This window comes from Cygnus olor, chromosome 2 (genome assembly GCF_009769625.2).
Source record: "Cygnus olor isolate bCygOlo1 chromosome 2, bCygOlo1.pri.v2, whole genome shotgun sequence".
Classification (NCBI taxonomy): Eukaryota; Metazoa; Chordata; class Aves; order Anseriformes; family Anatidae; genus Cygnus; species Cygnus olor.
The window spans coordinates 152,611,060-152,629,931 of record NC_049170.1 but is presented as its reverse complement, the minus strand read 5'-3'; the positions used below and the strand labels follow the sequence as shown (position 1 = coordinate 152,629,931).

General features: G+C 36.1%; 1 protein-coding gene across 21 annotated transcripts in view; it reads right to left on the bottom strand.

Moving 5' to 3' along the window:
- PHF20L1 (PHD finger protein 20 like 1) overlaps window positions 1–18,872 on the bottom strand; it is a 58,879-nt gene that overhangs the window by 22,870 nt on the left and 17,137 nt on the right. For 7 of the 21 annotated variants that reach the window (XM_040547264.1, XM_040547254.1, XM_040547263.1 and 4 more), the window contains 6 exons: window positions 17,907–18,114; window positions 17,125–17,253; window positions 12,244–12,326; window positions 8,441–8,693; window positions 6,283–6,468; window positions 5,870–6,076 (listed from right to left, as the gene is read on the bottom strand). In XM_040547264.1, the coding sequence (XP_040403198.1) occupies window positions 5,870–6,076; window positions 6,283–6,468; window positions 8,441–8,693; window positions 12,244–12,326; window positions 17,125–17,253; window positions 17,907–18,114 (1,066 nt within the window). Of the gene's footprint in view, window positions 1–5,869; window positions 6,077–6,282; window positions 6,481–8,440; window positions 8,694–10,097; window positions 12,327–17,124; window positions 17,254–17,906; window positions 18,115–18,872 lie in introns of those variants that run through there. The other 14 variants (XM_040547265.1, XM_040547270.1, XM_040547255.1 and 11 more) reach the window with 4 other exon arrangements.

The following is an 18,872-nucleotide window of genomic DNA, read 5'->3' as shown; positions in this document are numbered from 1 at the left end:
AGCCAAAAGCAGCTGCTCGATTGCGTGCTGTCTTTGAAGACAAGACATGAGCTGCACGACTACTACCTGAGCCTTTCCAGTAGCTTCAACCGACCATTTCACACGAGACCGTAATCCTTTTTAGCCTGGTCTACCACCTAAGCTTTGTCTTTCTCTATTCCCAAGGCACTTAACTCAGTGGCATACACAAAACACTGTACCAACTACTTCTTCCTTTGGTTTCCTAGTAAGCATTTCTCTCTGTTGCAGGACTGAACTGGTTTGCCACCTGTCACTAGTGAATATATTTTAGCACCTCAGTAAAAGACAGAAGTGGCACTTCCCCACATCATGATGCTATCACCGTCTGGTCTCCTTTCTAAAGGCGACACAAAAGGATCGCCCAAATGAACATAATTTGATTAGGTCACTTATTTTGATGAAAAGTTCAGCTCAGCTCCCTCTCAACAATTTCAAGGGAAAATTTAGTGCCAGATTGTATATTTTGAATAATTTAGTATTTAATTTTCATTACTGAAAAGAAATCCTGATCTCAGAAAATCAAACATGCTCTGATATTACTAGCCACAAATTTTAGTATCTCAATTTTCAGCTCAGACATGTCTGAGAAAGTAGTCAGCTAGTAATTAAATAACTGTTTGAGGGAACATTCACGATGGGCAGAAATCTGCTAGTCACACAAATATCCACCTCGATGACACAGCTCTCTAAACTGCCTTTCTATAGTTGCCTGAAAAGCGAAATTACTATTATGCCTGCATACATGGCTACATTATTCTCGTCTTTTACTTATACTAATACTACAGAAATCATTATAGGTTGAGAATTCCTAATTTCCAAATCCTAATGAAATGTTAAAGGTTTGCAAACTCATTTTTAACCATGTAATTATTATGCCTTATAAATAATAAAGACAATCATAGTCTGAAGGGCAAGTAACAAACACAACATGGCAAATACGTATTTATATTTTACAAAGTCCCTGCTGGAGATGTTACCATATATTTTTTAACTGTTATTTTTAATTGCCATTTTATCCCTGTTCAGGAGTCTAGTCAGGCACCTCCCACACAAGTGAAGCGTGGGAGGTCTGCAATTAACAGCAGGGAGAAAGATACTTGGAGATGAGACTCGCCAAACTAATGATTATGTCGTTGCTCCAAGATCACAAAAAGACTGATTTCAGATGAAGAAGAACTGCAAACCACAGCTATTTCTAGTTTGCTTTTCAACACGCCTCCGATGCTACTTCTCCTAGGCTAGCATGGTAAAAGCAGCACAAGCCTCGCTAGCGAGCGCAGGCAGAGAACAGAATGCAGTGGTACAAACGCAGCAGCACACAAGTGCTTAGCGGTCCTGCTTTTGCCAGTCCAGCAAATTAAAATAAATTACACCTATGTGAAGCAACTTATTTTGTTGCATGATATTCCACTACGTGGCTTGTGATGTTTCAACTTTCCTAGAAACAGAAATACCAACATCTGCATTAATGTGCAACTGAAATCATACCATGGCCAGCATAATTCATGGCTCCATCACAGGCAGTTTCATGTTTTGAACTTCCAGTGCATAGGATGCTGAAGCTGATATCAAACTACACTTTAAATAATACAATAGATAAAACGAAACCCTGCAGAAAACAATCCCTCTGGGAAGGATGAGGATGCAAGTGTTCTTGCCTTCACACAGCTACCCCACAGAACCCTACCCGACAGAACCAGCTGGGAACTTCAGGGCAGCGAAAATGGCAGAAGTCCAAACTACGGAGCAAAACTGACTGACAGTGGATATTTGGAATAAAACAAACAGTGCTTGTAACAAGAGGTCTAGATCACTAGGTGCTTCTTGAGAGCAGCGTAACCAAGAACACTGGCAAGAGTTTTTAATTAAAAAGTGACATCTTTTTCTGAAAATCATACATATCTGTACCTTCTTGTTCCTACTGCAGTGCACATATTAATAAAACCATGCAAAAGTATAGTGATTGTTGTTTTTTTTTTTTGGGGGGGGGGCGGTGAATTTTTCCAATACAGTTAACCTAATGCTACCCTGAGAGCAGTTATCTAGCCTGAGCTACAACAAGGGGTAACAGATAACAACAACATTGTTATATTCATGCTGTTGTATTGATGTAACATTTTTTCTTCAATGTAAAAATTGAAATCCAGATTGCTTTTTTAAATTATGTTTGCTCAGTATGTAATAGGTGAACTAATACAAAGGGCACAGAGGTACAAAAAATATTATAATGAATTTAAAGAAAAGTGTCAACTGTAAAATGATCTGAACTTCATCTAGTCAGAACTGGAATGCCGCAGTGTTTTGCTTCTATACAGACTGACTGTGAATAGAAGGTCTATAAAAGACTAAGACAAAAAAGCGAGTTAGCTACAGTTAGCTAGCAGACTGACAAATGAAAGAAAGGATTCTTAATTGTATGTGCACACTAGTAGGCAATCACAAGTGGATCCATACACTATTTTAGCCAGTGCAGTACCTCAGTTCAAAAATTAAATAGCAGCGTATCAGCTACTGAAGAACACAGCACTGTCACGTAACCTAAAGACTGCAGAAATTGATCAGTGCTTTTGCGTTGCTTTTGTGAAATGGCAAGCTCTTCATTTTGAGCAATGACTTCGTGAAGGAATCTACATGTCAATACTATGAGTTTCCACTTCTGTTTCTGTATTTCAGCATCTCTCTTCCCTCCCTATTATTTTTCATAAGGTAATTTTCTTTTTCTTCAGTTTGCTCAACAGATGGCCCTTCAGATTTCTGAAATTCCAAAGTCACAAATTACATTTCTGGGTCTAAACAGTACCTCCTTACAGCTATGCTCAGAAGGGTCAGTTATCATAACAGGCTATTTCAGGCTAAATACTTACCTCCATAATTTCTGAAACTATCTATTGTTATTTACTTCAATGATTACAAAAGACAGCAGGTCCAGCTTAAACACAGTTTGCAAATTCGACACTACTGTCAAAATCTAGAAAACTAAATCTGTCCAGACTGCTTCAATAAAATATAAACAGTAGAAACACCATAAAAGGACAGATTTAAAATAGTTCTTTCATATTAAAAACCAAGAAAAATAGATAATTACAGAATAAATTGGATTTTACACCAGAGTTCTCAAACTGTATAGTCACAATATATATGGCTAAACAATGCAATACATTAAATTACACTTATGCAGGCAGATGTTCTTGCATTACTCAAATGAACTTTGCTCAGTACTGTGAAGCATCGCCTGGAATGATAAATGAAAGCTTTGGGAAATTTCTCCTTTACATATTAGATTGCTTAAAGGCTACAGGTGCCATAGCTTAAAGAGGTTCATTAGAAATGGAAAAGAAGCGATAAGCAGGGTAGACTATCCACTCTCTTGAAGCAGGAAAGAAATTAGTGTAATCGTGTGCTTAAGTAACATGAATTGAGAACCATTCAACAGTGTAAAGTTTAACTTCAGAGGTTTCAAACCCGAACATAAAAGCTACATTTGTTTTCATCTTTCTCTGAAAAGAGAAGGGAATTAGAGAAACGGGTTTCACCGAGTCTAGAAGCCCAAGATGAACTCTAAATAAATATGAACTGCTTCTGTCAGCAGTACCTCTAGAGTTACCTTCTGTAACTGATCTCCAAAACTTTCTGTAAAAACTCTGAATTCAAGATACTAATTGCTTATGTAAACCTTTCAGCCCACAAAGATTACACTGCTCAAGTGGCTGCTGGCTTGTATACTTTTCAAAGCTTTTAAACATTTGGACAGAATACGAAGTCCATGTGAAAGCTCAAGACAAAGTCCTACTGCACGGAGAAAAACTCAAAAAAAAATTTGGAAAAAATATAGCTCTGTCTAGAAGACAAAGAGGTAGCTGGGAAATCAATTTCTTGAGAGCTTATGACTTTGAAAATTACGTAGAAATAGGACAAACTGTATCCTTCCAGCACATGTTGCAAGTGCTTCCATTTTCCAACTCTAGACTCTATTAGTACTACCTGAAGCTGTGTCAGGGCATGATTTTCACCAACATAAAGTATATGGACATATCACAAAGTTTTGAGCCATAAACGAAGGTGGCAACAAATTAAATGTTATTTCTTTGGTTAGACTCAGCTGTGGCCAAGACTAAGACACTGCTCAATGAATCAACTGGTAGAGGATACTCATTGATGCAGAAGAGAAACAGGGTTTAAAACCAGACTACTCCATTCCCAAGTCAGTCCCATGCTAGTAACAAAATAAACGCCAATCACTAACTATGCACTAAATGATCCAAAAAACATATCAGGAAAAAAAATACCCAGAAGTTAAATTCCTAGTAACTGAAGTGAGTTCTTATAAATGACAAAGATAGTAGTTGGAAGTGGTTGGTTTCTTTTATGATCTTGTATGAGCGGCCAATTATACATCCACCAAAAGCATTTCTCCTACTAGCCAAAGGCATGAGATTAAAAAGACTTTTGCAGAAGTAATTTTCGCAGGAACTCCTGGTTCTACCACTATACAGTATGTCAAAGGCACAGCAAGATTATCACAGGGTTTAACTTGAGAAATTAAGTAGCATTTTTTTTTATAGCTTTAAAGATTTAAAAAGTTTTTAAAGCAGTTCATTAGAAATTCCCATAGCGCTCATTTTGACAAATTAGTTTAAGAGATTAATAGATTTTGTTGTTTGAAAGAGAGAGAGAGAGAGAGAGAAGGGATATTTATAATCACCTAATTTAATCTACACAATATTGACCCAAGAATCCTACTCAGCCTTTTCCACATCGGGTTAAGGAGTTATGCTGGAACTCAGGAAAGCAACCGTCTTACACAGAGTCAATGGGCAGACACCCAAGAAGGGGCGTACATTGAACAAGATGTTTCACTGACCTAGAGTCAGCTACGCTGGCAGCTTAACACGAAGTTGTTATGATTTATTTCTTCCCCTTAAACAAGACAGTTATATTTTTAGAATGGCGTAATTATATGCTTTATGGTCACAATGCCCCTCCCTTATTATTGATCACATTTACCAAGTAAGTTCCCCAAAAGTGCATAATTATTAATTTTTATATAATTTCCCTCCTCTTACTTGATTGATTAGTTTTCGCAGTAAAATCAATTAGAACATGGTATGATACTCACCCATGTAAGAGGCTTGTGTACGAAAAAAACATGGATACCTAACACACTGGATGAAAGGACTCATTTTTAGGGTCTGCAAATCACAATGCAATCCCTTCCCCAAATCTCTTAATCGTCTCTGTCCAAGTGATTCGCTTAAACCACAGCGCCCACTAAATTGCTAAAGAGAGAGATGTAGCCCTTCATCCCAGTATTGGGCTCTACAAAGGTGAACCAAATCTATATAAACTTTAGAGGATTTTTCAGAAATATTTTCAATTAATATTTCCTAGCAGGCAAATGACAAAATTTCCACTGCAAACAGAAGCAAAAGTAGAAAAATGCTGACTGCCTCTGAAAACTCTACTATATTTAAAGCTGAAGCCACAACATAAATGAGTATATATTAGTACGTTAGTAAACAGCCATATAATATATAATTTTTTTTTTTTTTTTTTTTTTTACAAGTTTTAACAATAGAAAATATTTTAGAAATAAATACTACATCTTATATTCTATACTTCCTCTGTAGGGTTAAATCAGATCCGCCTTAAGGCATGTTAGGAAAAAGTGCTAAGGCAGCTCAAAGCTAGTGGAAGACAAAGAATATCCAGACGGATGGACCCCAGGAAGAGCGGTAGGTTTGCAAGCTTGCAGAAAGAAAGTTTATCCCCTCTTTTTGTGTGACTGAATACATGCATGTTTTAATCCTGCAACTATAAACCTAACTGGTTGTACACTGGATCTTTTTACCTGACGCTGTTGTAGCTACTCTTCCATCAGTTACTGCTTTGGAAGAAAGATATGTAATCATCTGAATATCTTCCTTGTCTTTACTGGGGTATTCATTACGGAAAGTGGATTCTGTGGATAATGGTGCTGAAACTTCCGAACTACGGCTTAAATCAAGAGGGAGACAGGGTCCACGCTTCTCAAGTGACATATGAGCAACATCGGGTACTACACAAAAGAAAGAATGTAATATTAAAAAAGGTACAAAGGCCCAACAAACAACAGTTTGGGTTGCAGTGTTACATAACATACGAACAGCATTCAGCTTTAGCGACAATAAGTCAAAACGTCCCATTAGATGAAAACCATGAAAGGTCTAATTTTCATGATTCAATTTCTCTTGGGCAGTTCTTTATTAGATTAAGATACATTACCCTCCAATTTTGATGACTGTTGGTTTTGAGCACTGATGGAGAACACTTTTCCATCAGTAACTGAAGAGGGAGAAGAAACTTTTTCTACAGAATCATCAGGCAACGAGCAAGTGGCTAAACGTTGTGATCTTCTTCTCCGTTGACTATGTTTGTAGGATCTAGGGGAATTCAGTGGTTGTGATGGACCTAAAAAGAGATCTTTCAATGTTCATGAAGCAGAGAGAGATACGATCATCTTACCGCAGTATTTTAGAGTTCTAAAGATGGGAAGTGCTTTAAACAGCTCTTATCTGCAGAACTGGTAATCACAGCAGGACTGTTAAAAGTAATTAAAAACTGTGACTACCAGAAAAAGTTATGCTTGAGACATGATTCTGCTTTTTGCTTATTCAACATTAATAGGGCATCTGCTTCCCCACTGATAAAGACTATTGTTTTAGGCAAACGGTGTATTTACCATAAGCAACTCCCCCATAGAGACCATGAGAGTAGGCTTATAAAGGAACTGAGCATCAGGATTTTACAGTAAACAGAACAAACGACCACAGTTAAAAGATCTAAAAGTCACGGATACTAGTAACATAAAGCTTAAATAAATAAGCAAAAGCAGAGGTTCATTTTATAACCCCTCTCCTGACCTGATATCAATACCCCAACTATCTTCAAAATGTTCACTGCCAATGCATGGCATAATAAGAAGGCTCAAGAATCTCACAAAAACAAAAACAAACAAAAAAGAATGGGGGGATTGATATAGGATAATATGGGCCTGATTCATTAAAAACAAAAAAACACACTCCCCTAAACTTCTTCACTTTAGTAAAGCTTTATAGACATTTGCCTTGGAAAAAACACATTTAAGTCATCATTACACTGTAAATCACTATTCTCTCTTTTTCTTTAACCATTTTTCAAGTAAGGGCTTCACAAATTTAAAAATAAAGACACAGAAGGCAAGACTTAAATTTCTATCAGAGGTGGTAAAGACTTGGAAGCCAAAGATTGAAAGACAACACTAACAAGATCTAAACTTAAGTAACCAACTTTTAAATTGGTTCTTTTTCAAATATAACGCTAAAAACATCCTCAAAGAAAACTACTTACCATCTTGAGGGAAAGAGGGGAAGGAGAAGGGGAAAGACATGTCACAGCAATTCGTGGGGGTAACTAGAGATATAATTTAAACCAATGTTTCCTGAATAAATAAAGATGGCTGAACTTGTACACCTTGCTCTCGCATTCACTTAAAGCTATCTGTGAGAAAAGATTAGAAGAAACTTATCTCGTAAGGGGAAACATCAAATGAAGGTTAAGGAAAACATGATGCAGGTATATGCTTCCATTCTTAAATCACTGTCCTAAAGCAAAAGAGGTACGAAGATTTTGACTTCCTATAACCCACACTTATTTTAACTCTTGGCCTCATCATCTAGTGCTCTCCAGGCAACAAACAGCCTGTTTTACAAGGTCTGACCCTAAGCAATAAAACTGTCTCCAAGAAATTACAGAAATATTTCAACATCCACAAAAATTAGCATATTGAAGGAGGCATCATAAATCTTTCCCTGTTCTCATGAACAGCATTCTAGTACTTTGCAAATCAATGCAACTGATGCATATATATCTCTGAGGCAATGAAAACTGATTTATGTACTTCCCCACCCCAGATCTTGAGCACATCATTTCTTTCATTTTATATTTGGGGGAAACACCACAAAAGGTGAAGTACGTCACCACCAACAGGCGCAGCACATCAATCTGCCGAAGGCAACATTTCTTAGAGCAGGAAAGATCCACAACCCAAGTGTACGTCTTTTCTTTTTAATGAATCAGGCCCCTTCAGAAGAGAGGTTTGACTTTTCCTGTATCACTCCTAACACTAACGTGGAGATTTATGCTAGAGGGGAAGTCAGTCAACCATTAAAAGCTGTAACTCATACATAAATGTATTATTTCTTTTAGAGAAATTCATATGCCTTATTATCTAACTTGACTTTTTAAAAATAGTGAGCTACCCCTAATTCTCCCGTTTTGACTTTTTTCCCTATTTTAAAAGCAGATTCATTTTTAAATGCAATATCCATTTACAACCAAAAGTTATTTTCTGTATATCTCTTAAAAGTAATTACGGTATGTTTTTTAAAATGTCTGTGCTCACTAGTTTTATTTATCACAGAAGAAGGAAGCTGAGAGACCAGCGTCAAATCCTCGACTTGTATTAATTCTGGGGAAAGTGGTGATTTAGGGGGCTTTATACACCCAGAAGAATCTCCAGATTCTTGTTTGCATTTCTTGCTGCGAGCCTTTCCTGAAGACAAAGTTGAGGATAACAGTGCAGGTTTCTGAATGTTGGCAGAACTGCTAATATCAGCTTCATTTTTTTTCTGACTTTGTGGTTTAGGTGAAATCTCCTGAATAAATAATAAAAAATTGATACTTTTATTTCAGTTTCTTCACTGTAGTTCTTGTATTCTATTTTGATCGATTTAAAGCAACTTTAGTATTCAAAATACATTTTAAAGAAATGTTATTTTCAGTACAAATGAAAAATATTTAAAATGCATCACATTAAACTTTTATTTTTAAAGGAGCATTATCAATTATTTTCAGTATTCAGGACACCCTCGTTCCTTACTATTTGAAATACCTGCAAGACGACAAAAAGAAAACTATTTCTGTGGATTCTCATTTCAAAATCCAACGTCATTTTAGCTTGTCCCTTTTATCTTCAGTATACTGGGACCATGAAATGCTTTATCACACTAATTTGGAGAATACCTGTCATAAGCTGGAATACATGCGCCGGTCTGTGATGGTAAGAGCAAATAATTTAACAGTTCCTTGGGAAAACTTTAAAATAAATTTCATTTTGAGAGAAGAATCTGAAAAAGTTGACAATGCTCCTTTAAGGAAACGTCTGAAAACAAGAAAAAGTTTCCAAACACTGAACACACTCTCACACAACCCCTTTCAGTGCTGGGAGTCTGGATTTCACCACATTATATGCTTGTGCAAACACATGAAGAAATCACAACTTCTAGCACCACAGGGTTAAATAGATTGCTAACTGTGGGAGGAAAAAAAACGAGCAGATAGAGTTAAAACAGTTTTTGAAGAAATATCAATATATGATGCAGCTTTCCAAAATTATTAATTTTCACCCTTAGCACACGTACTTAAGTATTATTTTTAGGCAATTCACATGCATTGACAGACATTAGCATTTTAGATTTTTAGCAGGAAGTACTTTCTGCATTACTGAATAAACTGTGCGTGTGTTACACAACTTGCCCAATAAAGGCAAATTACAGTATCTGAACATAATTTCTTAAACCTGTCCCCTCTCTCATCCCAGTTACAACACTCAGCACATTATCATCTTATAAAGCCATAATTAGCAAAGTAGAAAGCTATTTCTAGAATGTGCACACCACTTTATCCAAGTTAAAAAGAAATGTCACATCTCTGATTATTTGAGGGCTTTGGGTCTGGTTTTGTTTTTGTTTTTTTTTTTAAATAAAAAAATACTTTCCACTGGAACATGGAGAGTTCCAGTGGAAACAAACATAAGTGCACATTCGATGCATGTAAAAGGGCACCCCTGAATGCTGTATCAATAGCTGGCTGCAAGTACCACGTAAAGATCCAGTGCAAAATGTCCCATTCAGCAGAAATCAGTTCTACCTTGAATAACTCCATAATACACATGTATTAAGTGCAGTTTATTCATTTAAATAAAAAACTCCATGAACTGAAGAGTATACCTATGCTGGTTATGAGAGGTATTACCAGAAATTAATTAGAGTCGTAACTTGTAAATAAACAATTTTATTGTTCATCTTCACAGATGTGAAAGACATTAATTACTACAGCATCCATTACTTTCAAATTACAAAGTTATTTAAACAAGATTAAAAAAATTAAATTAATATTTTGATAAGGTGCTCAACCTCTTAACAGGACAAATTAACATTAAAAACCTTAACGAATTAATGTTATTCATCTAAGCAGGTCTTGGTCAAAAGAAAATATAACATGACATACCCTAATACAGTTAAATAAACTACTGTATCTGCAACTAATTGTCTGAGGTTTTGGGTTTAAGACAATTGTAAACTAAAAATATATATATATAAATATAAATAAAATATACTTCCATCAACAAAGTAAGTTTTCGGCTATTGGCCTGAATACTTCTACCATGTTCTGTATTACATTATTAAAAAACCCTACAAGGTATTTTACCCATTCAATTTTATAGCAGTAGCAGACAAAACCTCTAATTAAGGGGTGCCGGCTTTGCTATTGGAAAACCTTTTGGGGAGGTTTATAACTCGGCCATTTTAATTTGGATTTGGGCAAGAACTTAGTAAAAATAGCTTTAAGCTCAAATTTTCCTCCCCTCATTTGAAAGCTTGTGGGGTTTCTCTTTTTAGTTAGAAGATAAAGCATACGACATTTTGGGATTTTGATGCCTCTTTAAAAGAGCTTAATCAGTATTTCAAAAGAATTATTTTTTTCAGACCATTAGCATGTAAACAATGACAGAGACATCTTTTTTTTTAATATCTAATCAACAAAACAGAAACAGCCGAGTTACTATGTCTAAGAAGTAACGATTTTTTTTATATATATTTTTTTTTTTTAGTAAATATGCACTGTAGTTTATACTGTTGCATACACAGTCTATGTAAACCACAAAGTCCCATTCATCTTAACGGGATTCTGCATGGTAAGATTTACATTGTAATGATTCTTCCAAAAACAACATGCTGTAAGCCATTTCACAGTTTTTTGCACATTGAAGATATCACACACAGTAGCAGTAAAACCATAGCATATTTAATATGCAAAAATTTGAGAAATGGAATGTCATGTCAATACACTGTAAACCTTTCTGCAAAATATCAGTCAATGCATTGGCACCGTAGTGGCTCATACAGCCGTTACGGTGACAGCATTAAAAACAGAAAATCATGTTCCATTGACAAAACTCGCATCCAATGCAGCATCAATGGAAAAACCACAGCAATGCAATTATGTTATCAGCTCTAGAGAACCAGTACAACCAAAATATCAAATAAATTTTGGGGTAGGGACTATTCAGAGTGTGCCGGGGCTTAAGAACAGAAGTGCTCTTTTAAGAAGTGCGGGCAGCAAGGCTATTTTATTCAAATGCTACTTCTAAAGAAAAATGAATACAAAAAAGTTGTATTAAAACTACATTAAGGCTCTGATTTAAAACCTTTGGAAAGCAAAGGTGTCCTGAATCAATACTACCGTTCATCCTTAGCTGGCTTTACCATGCTTAGGCATTCAGCCCTTTTAATGTGCAAGACGATGCACAACTCAGAGTCAAGCAATGCCTGAACAAAATGGAATAAGCCAAAGATAAAATGGCAGCTTTCAGGTCCTGCAAATATGCAGGTTTAAAAATCAGACCCTTAACATTATTTAAAATGTTTCTTTTTTGTATTTATTAAAATACACACCCTTGCAAAATGTATGGCTCATTGAGCAGTTCATAAAACACATACAAGCCTACAACACCAAATTCTTACAATATAAAATAAGCTTCTTATAAAAGAAGTTCTACTTGATGTCAAAAACCCTGTTTCAAACACAAATTAAATTTGTGTAAGGGCCTTCTCCTAAGCTAGTCATGGTTCCAGCTACAAATCTGGACCTTGGGATGCTGGCCTCCTAGCATTTGCTGCATGGAGGCTCCACTTATTTTTGTTGCAGAAAACTAACAGAATCTCATTACTAAAATTCAGATTAACGCTGCATTTTGAGACAATTAAATTCCATACTTCTGGCTCTGCCAGAAATGTAAACATAAGGTCAATTTTCAGTTCCCTATTATAACTGAAGGGGAAATTTTAATGTTGTAGGTACTATATCTCCATGGCACACTCCAGTGGGAACCTCGCAAAAGAATCAAACTCTACCATTTCATACCTGCTCCAGGACTGGAGCTGTTTCTTTGTTGCCTTCCTTTTTTTCAGCACCATCTGCAACAACGGCTTTGGATGCCAATAAACCTTCGGAGAAAAATTGCAGAAACGTTTCGTTAGAAACTTGCAACAAGGATTTGTGGAAAACAGAGCACAATTATGAGACAAGAAATATGGTCTGCTTGTTTCTACAACATAATTCTCCCTGAAACAGCTCAACACAAAGCTAAACACTTTAACTAGAAGAAACCAGGTTGCTAACATGATGAAGTGTTTCTCTGGCACTTCCACAAGCAAGATGAAAAGCAATCAATTGTAAAAATAATGTCTTACTTAAAGCCCAAGTGCTTGAACTTTAAAACGAAGGCTATGTTACTTAAACTTTGAAAGATGAAAATAATTTATAATCTTCTACCTCTCCCTTTTCCAGTCTTTAAGAAATTCCCATCAGAATTTGTACTATGTCTACTTAACTCTATTAAATACATGCAAACCTTGCTTAGAATAGAACAGGGGATTCAGTTTCCAAATTAATATTCTTGGCAGTGGAGCTCTCAAGTTACCTCAGTAACAAAAACCATATTGGGAGCAAATATATCAGCATACAATTATTTCCTTAATGAATTCCTATTCAGTATCACTACTACTGATAAAAGGGAAGTTAACATCAATATGAGAATAATTCTTAGAAATAAAAAAACTGTTTGTTGGCTACATAGAATATCCCGAGTTGAAAGGGACCCATAAGGATCATCGAGTCCAACTCCTGGCACCACACAGGTCTACCCAAAAATTCAGACCATATGACCGAGAGCAGAGTCCAAACGCTTCTTAACTCCAACAGGCTTGGTGCTGTGACTACGTCCCTGGGGAGCCTGTCCCAGTGCGCAACCACCCTCTCCGCTAAGAACCTCTTCCTGAGGTCTAGCCTAAACCTCCCCTGCCTCAGCTTGACACCATTCCCTCGGGTCCTATCGCTGGTCACTGAAGAGACTAGATCAGCACCTGCCCCTTCACTCCCCCTCGTGAGGAAGCTGTAGGCCACGATGAGGCCTCCCCTCAGCCTCCTCTTTTTCAGGCTGAACAGGCCAAGTGATCTCAGCCGCTCCTCATACGTCTTCCCCTCTAGGTCCTTCACCATCTTTGTAGCCCTACATGTGCAGGGGTAGCTAGTTCTACTTCACACACTAACTTCAACTATTTGACTATAAGTGAAAAATTCTATGTCATAAGACAAAGCAGAACTGATAATTATCTGAAAAATAAAAATATAAATTGAAGTTGCCATTATAATCCCTGGGAACATCAGTATCGGGGGGTGGAGGGTTTAAGTCCTCAAACTTGAGCTGAAAGATTCTAAGGGACAGAAGGAAGAAATTCTGTTGCATTCCATGAAAAATTAGATATGCCCAAAATTAATTTACAAAATACAATGGCCAGGAAATTACACATTAGTGAAGCCAGGGTTCTCAGGAAATGTGTATGACACTGAAATGTGTTAGCTCTCTACTGAAATGCCACACTGTTTTCTATGGGCATGTGTGTTTGTTTTTTTCCAGTGTTCCACAAGAATACTAGGCACTTTTTTTCATTTATTTTTTACATTCCATTAAGTCATGCTTCAATGTACTGGAAAGCAGTGATGTTTTAAGTAAACTTTTCAGAACACCATGCGTATAATAAGAGACGAAAACTAATTGACTTTACAGCTAAATAAGTTAACTGCAAAGTAGAAACTTTTTAGCCCCATTATATTAATGCAAACATTATCAGTTAAGATTTGACATCAGGCCTCATAAAAGCTTCATAACCTTTGCAAAAAAAAAAAGGAAAAAGATCATTACCCTGCATGTCATACTACACACATCCTAAACCATTTACAATTAGTTCCCTTTCATAAGGCCTTTTTTGATTTCTGTCTGCCTTAACAAAAATCCCCAAAGTATAAAAAAAAGTATTTTTAAGAAAACAACTATTGCTTAATTCTTTTAAAAGTCTTCTTAGATGAATCAAAATACTGTCCGTATCAATGTAAATCTGAAGACAGCTTCCTGTCTGACAGTGCTTAAATGTGTCAAAAGCAAAAATGACTCATGTACGTTATGGGATCATTTTTTTTCTAGCTAGATGCTCAGTGGTCAGCAAGTAAAACCATGAAACCAACTTCAATTGTCAGATTTGTGAATATATTTCCCTTATTTCCTTCTTCTCTACCCCTTTAGGCATCTCTCTAACCAGTCACCAGGCCAGTACAATGACAAAACAACTCCACAAGCTTCTAGAGCAGCAGAACTAACTGCAAGTTCACTGTCTCTGGTCAGTAACATGTACAAAAAAAACGAGGTGGCAGAAGTGTTTTGTTCTCACTGCAGATGTTCTTTTAGGTAGCAGTACAGTAGCAGGAGAGGTGGAAGCAGGCACTCCATAGGCAAAAACTAATTAGAGAAGACATTAATACATGCTTAGCAGAAGATATCCTTCACCTTTGGGAAATGTAATTTCCCTCAGTAGCGAAAGAAAAAGAAGCACAGGGAACAATTTTATTTTGTTAAACAGTGAACAAAGAACACCAGAAACCGATGCAGCCCTTGGGGCAGACAGAGAGAACCTCCTGCAACAAATACTGACTGCTGAGTTTAAATTTAAATTGAGAAAAACAGTTCCCTTCAAGCAGCTGCTTACAGCCACCTCATTTGCTCTATGTTCCCAATGCAGTCACATAAGCCACTGCGTAAGGAATGTTTTCCTAACAGCTACAGAGTTTTATTATTCTTTTGTAGCCACTTTGAGAGGTATGCCTGCGTAACACAGAACCTTCCTTCAAATCATACACTAAAGCTCATCCTAGAGACAAATGACTATAGACAGATATTCAAGCACAGAAAATAAGCAGGTAGGCAAGAGAAAATTTAGTCACCAATAGTTACAACTTCAAAATACTCCATTATGAGCAACAGTAAAAAAAAAACACTACTGTAGGAGCTGCAGAAGTGCGTTAATTAGAAAACAGTTAAACAGAGTAACTACCAAGCATGACAAATTTCATCTTATAATTAAAGAATTAATTCACTTCCATAGAATGGGAACATTCTCAACTAGAAGAGTACACTTTCACGGCAACAAACAGGAACTGCTTTGGAACTAATGAAGTCCATGGCAGCAAGGTATACTCTGATTATTAAGTTCAGTCTGTATGAGTCCATTGAATTACAATTTTTCCTTACAATGTTCCTTAGGAAAGGGAAACCTTTCCACTGGCACAGAAAAATATCATTTCTAGAGCTGCAGAAGTTTCAGCTGTTTTTGGTATCTTCTGCTACTAATGTTTCAAAGGCTACGGAAAGGAAATTTATCAGGGCTGTGTAATTCTGTATATCCCTCTATATATAGAGAGAGGGAGAGATAAAACGTAATATACCATTAGTACATAACTTAGCCTCCTACTGCTCAGGGCAGCAATTAAATTGGGGCTTGATTCAGTGTGTACACAGTATGGGCAAAGGAGAGCAGAAATGTGGCTGATCAGTCAAGCATCCATTAACTAAACTCAGTACTAAATAAGAAGCTTTCCAGAAAAGGGAGTTCTGGAGGCTATGATTTTTTTTTTGAAGACCACTTCCTTTACGTGTTCCATACTGGGCCATTTAATTTATTTACTCCTTTAGCTTAAAATAGTGATTGAAAGACACTGAAATAGAACCATACTCATAAGGAAACTGACTAAACATCCTCAGCAGCCGATCTGTGAAAGGTTGCAACAGCCAAAACAAGTCAGGAAAAAAAATGAAACCCTCATCGGGTTTAGTAAACCAGGTTAATTTTGCCTTATTTCTTTAAATACAACTTTTTACATAAATGACCTTGCCACAACTACTAACAAATAAAAAAACACCTCACCTGTAGTGTAGAACAGTTTGTCAGACTTCGCACAAAATGCTATTTACTCAAAAAACTGGAATGCATTTCTATCTTACCATCTGCCCAAGGGGCACTCTCTTAAGATGGGCATCACAAATTTTTCACCTAGTTTTTGAATGTATTATGATACTTTCCCAGCCCAGGCACAAAGATATTACCTCATTCTAAATACTGACAGAATCAATACTGGAAATACACTTTGCTTATGAAGAGGCCTAGGGAATGAGGTACACAAGTTGATATAATTTTTCTGTATTTAAGTTGATTTCCATTGAACTTTGGAATAAAGATCATTTTTCAAATTTTAAAGATCATTTTTCAAGTATTTGATTTCCTGTTGTATAAAATGTTTTCATAGCTATATATGTTTTCCTTTAATTCCTTTCAGTAATAAATATAGAAAGTGCATTCCTTAGACACTGAAAAAAAAAAAAAAACACAAACCCAAAACTTTTTAGCCCTTCATTGCTTCAATTAGAAGGTTACCGCTGCATACTTTTACAAAACATACTGCAAACTTTTCAGCAACAGTTTTACTTTATGGCAAAATGGAACTTTTTTTTTTTTCCAAAAAAAGTGTTAATTTACAGTGGAGCTACGCAACTCAAGAAAACGTTAAGAACTTGTACAAACACCAAATTCACCCAATAATACAGAAAATTGTGTGGCTGGAATCAAAAGAAATACGCATACTCAAGAAATTTAGAAGTTCAGAATGGTCACCTTCTCATAAAGCTAAAATCACACACACCAGCTCAAGTCAGAGACCATACTCTGAATCTATGAACAAGGTAGATTTTTATTACTTTATAAAAATTCCTTTAAAATTCTAAACAAGTAAAAGACTAATGAATACCTGCTGGATGGATATGCTTTTGTGGATCTACTTTAATACCTTATTAGGAAGCATTTGTATTTAATTACATTAAAACACACAAAAACATATCAACAACAAAAAATATTTTACCAGTGATCTTGTTAAGACGAGCTCTCTTTGCCTGAAATGAGTTGCCTAGATTACTTTTCCTCTTGTGTGATAACGTGCTCTCTGCTTGCACAAAGGCCATCTTTGGAACATCCACTACAGGAAATCCTACTTTTAAACATAAAGAGAAATCTAAAACACACATTTCATTAACACGCAACAAAACACGAAATGTTTTGTATTTCAGAACTGGTATTAGAATTAGAATATTGGAGTTAAGAACCTTTACAGCTATTAGAAAATTGAAACTGGCATATTCTAAAGACTTAGTATTATACACTGATTTATTAGATGTGGATTTGTCATTTTTACTCATTGTTGTAAGAAATGTAGTTGTTAAAGACTTAAAATAAACAGATTCTTATCAAACCAGAAATCATTTCAGCCTTTCCTGAATATGGATAAATCATCAATACTGGATTTTTTTTTATTTTTTTTTTAAACAGTATTGAGGGTTCTCTCAGAAGTAACAGAAGATCCAGGAACATGAACTGGAGCGCACAACAAAGCCATTCAAAAGCCTGTGTTGTCCTCATTAGAGGTGGTCAGAATTTGTGCATAAGGGATAAATGCTGACCTAACTCGAGTTAACTGATAAAAATTATTTCCTAACTGATTAACATTGGGTATCATACCTAGCATCCTACTAACAAATGATACATACTCTAGAAATACTAGTTATTATTTCATTGCAAAATTAATGTGAACTCTAACTCAACGGTACAAAATAAAACAGCCTTATCTTTTAAAGAATCTCTTTTTACCAAATGTGTCACTAGATGTAGGCTCCTCTTCCTTTTTTTGGACTTCCTGCATGATTGTAGAGGTTGAGGTTTCTTCCTTTTTTGAAGGAACTTTTAGCCATTTTCGATCCTCTTTATCCTTATTGCTGTTTGCACTGGTTCTAGGTTTACTTCCTGCTTTGTTCTTGGCTGCTGCTGCAGCAGCAGCTTTGACCAAAGCTATCCAATCCTCCAAAAAGGAAAAAATGGTTAAATAAGTATAAAAAGTGTCTTAGACTTTAAGAGAAAATACTTATAAACCCCGTGGAACTTCATTTAGAAGTGTTCATAAACAGTTGAATTTATTATTATCGCTAGTACTCAAGGAGTGGTAAAGGTGAAAACGAGTTTCCCAAATTGCCTAAGTAAACCTGAAGTATTATCAGTACGCCACATGGATAAAAAGCAAAATACCTTCAAAAGAACATTGCATAGAGATTCTGGCTGCCGGCGTTCTCTGCTACTTATTTTGTGTATCATAGCTTCAGAAACCCAGGAGCTCCCACACCCAAAACACTGCCCTTTTTCTGACACCTCTAGGTATGAAATACACCATTGCCATTGTTGCTCAAATTTATGTTATTCAAAACTAAACTCAACTCAAAGCGTAGTCCAGCTAGCTCCAGAACTGGACAGAGCTCTTCCTGAATTACACTGATAAAGCAAGGACAAGTCTTTTCTAACTGTATCTGCATTTCCAGAGTAGCTGGGGACAGCACTCTTTTTGTATTACAAGTTTCATTCAGTAATTTCAGTGCTCTATAATACAACTGAATTTTAGAATCCATTTCTAAAGGTAATAAAGTATGATTTTGGATGATGTCTTATCTGACCGTATACAAACATTCAACGAGTGAACAGCAGAAGTTGCAGTCCAAATTCATCTACTTTCCAGCACGTACATGAAGTTGTTACCCTATAGTCAATGGAGAGAACCTCCAAGGCTCA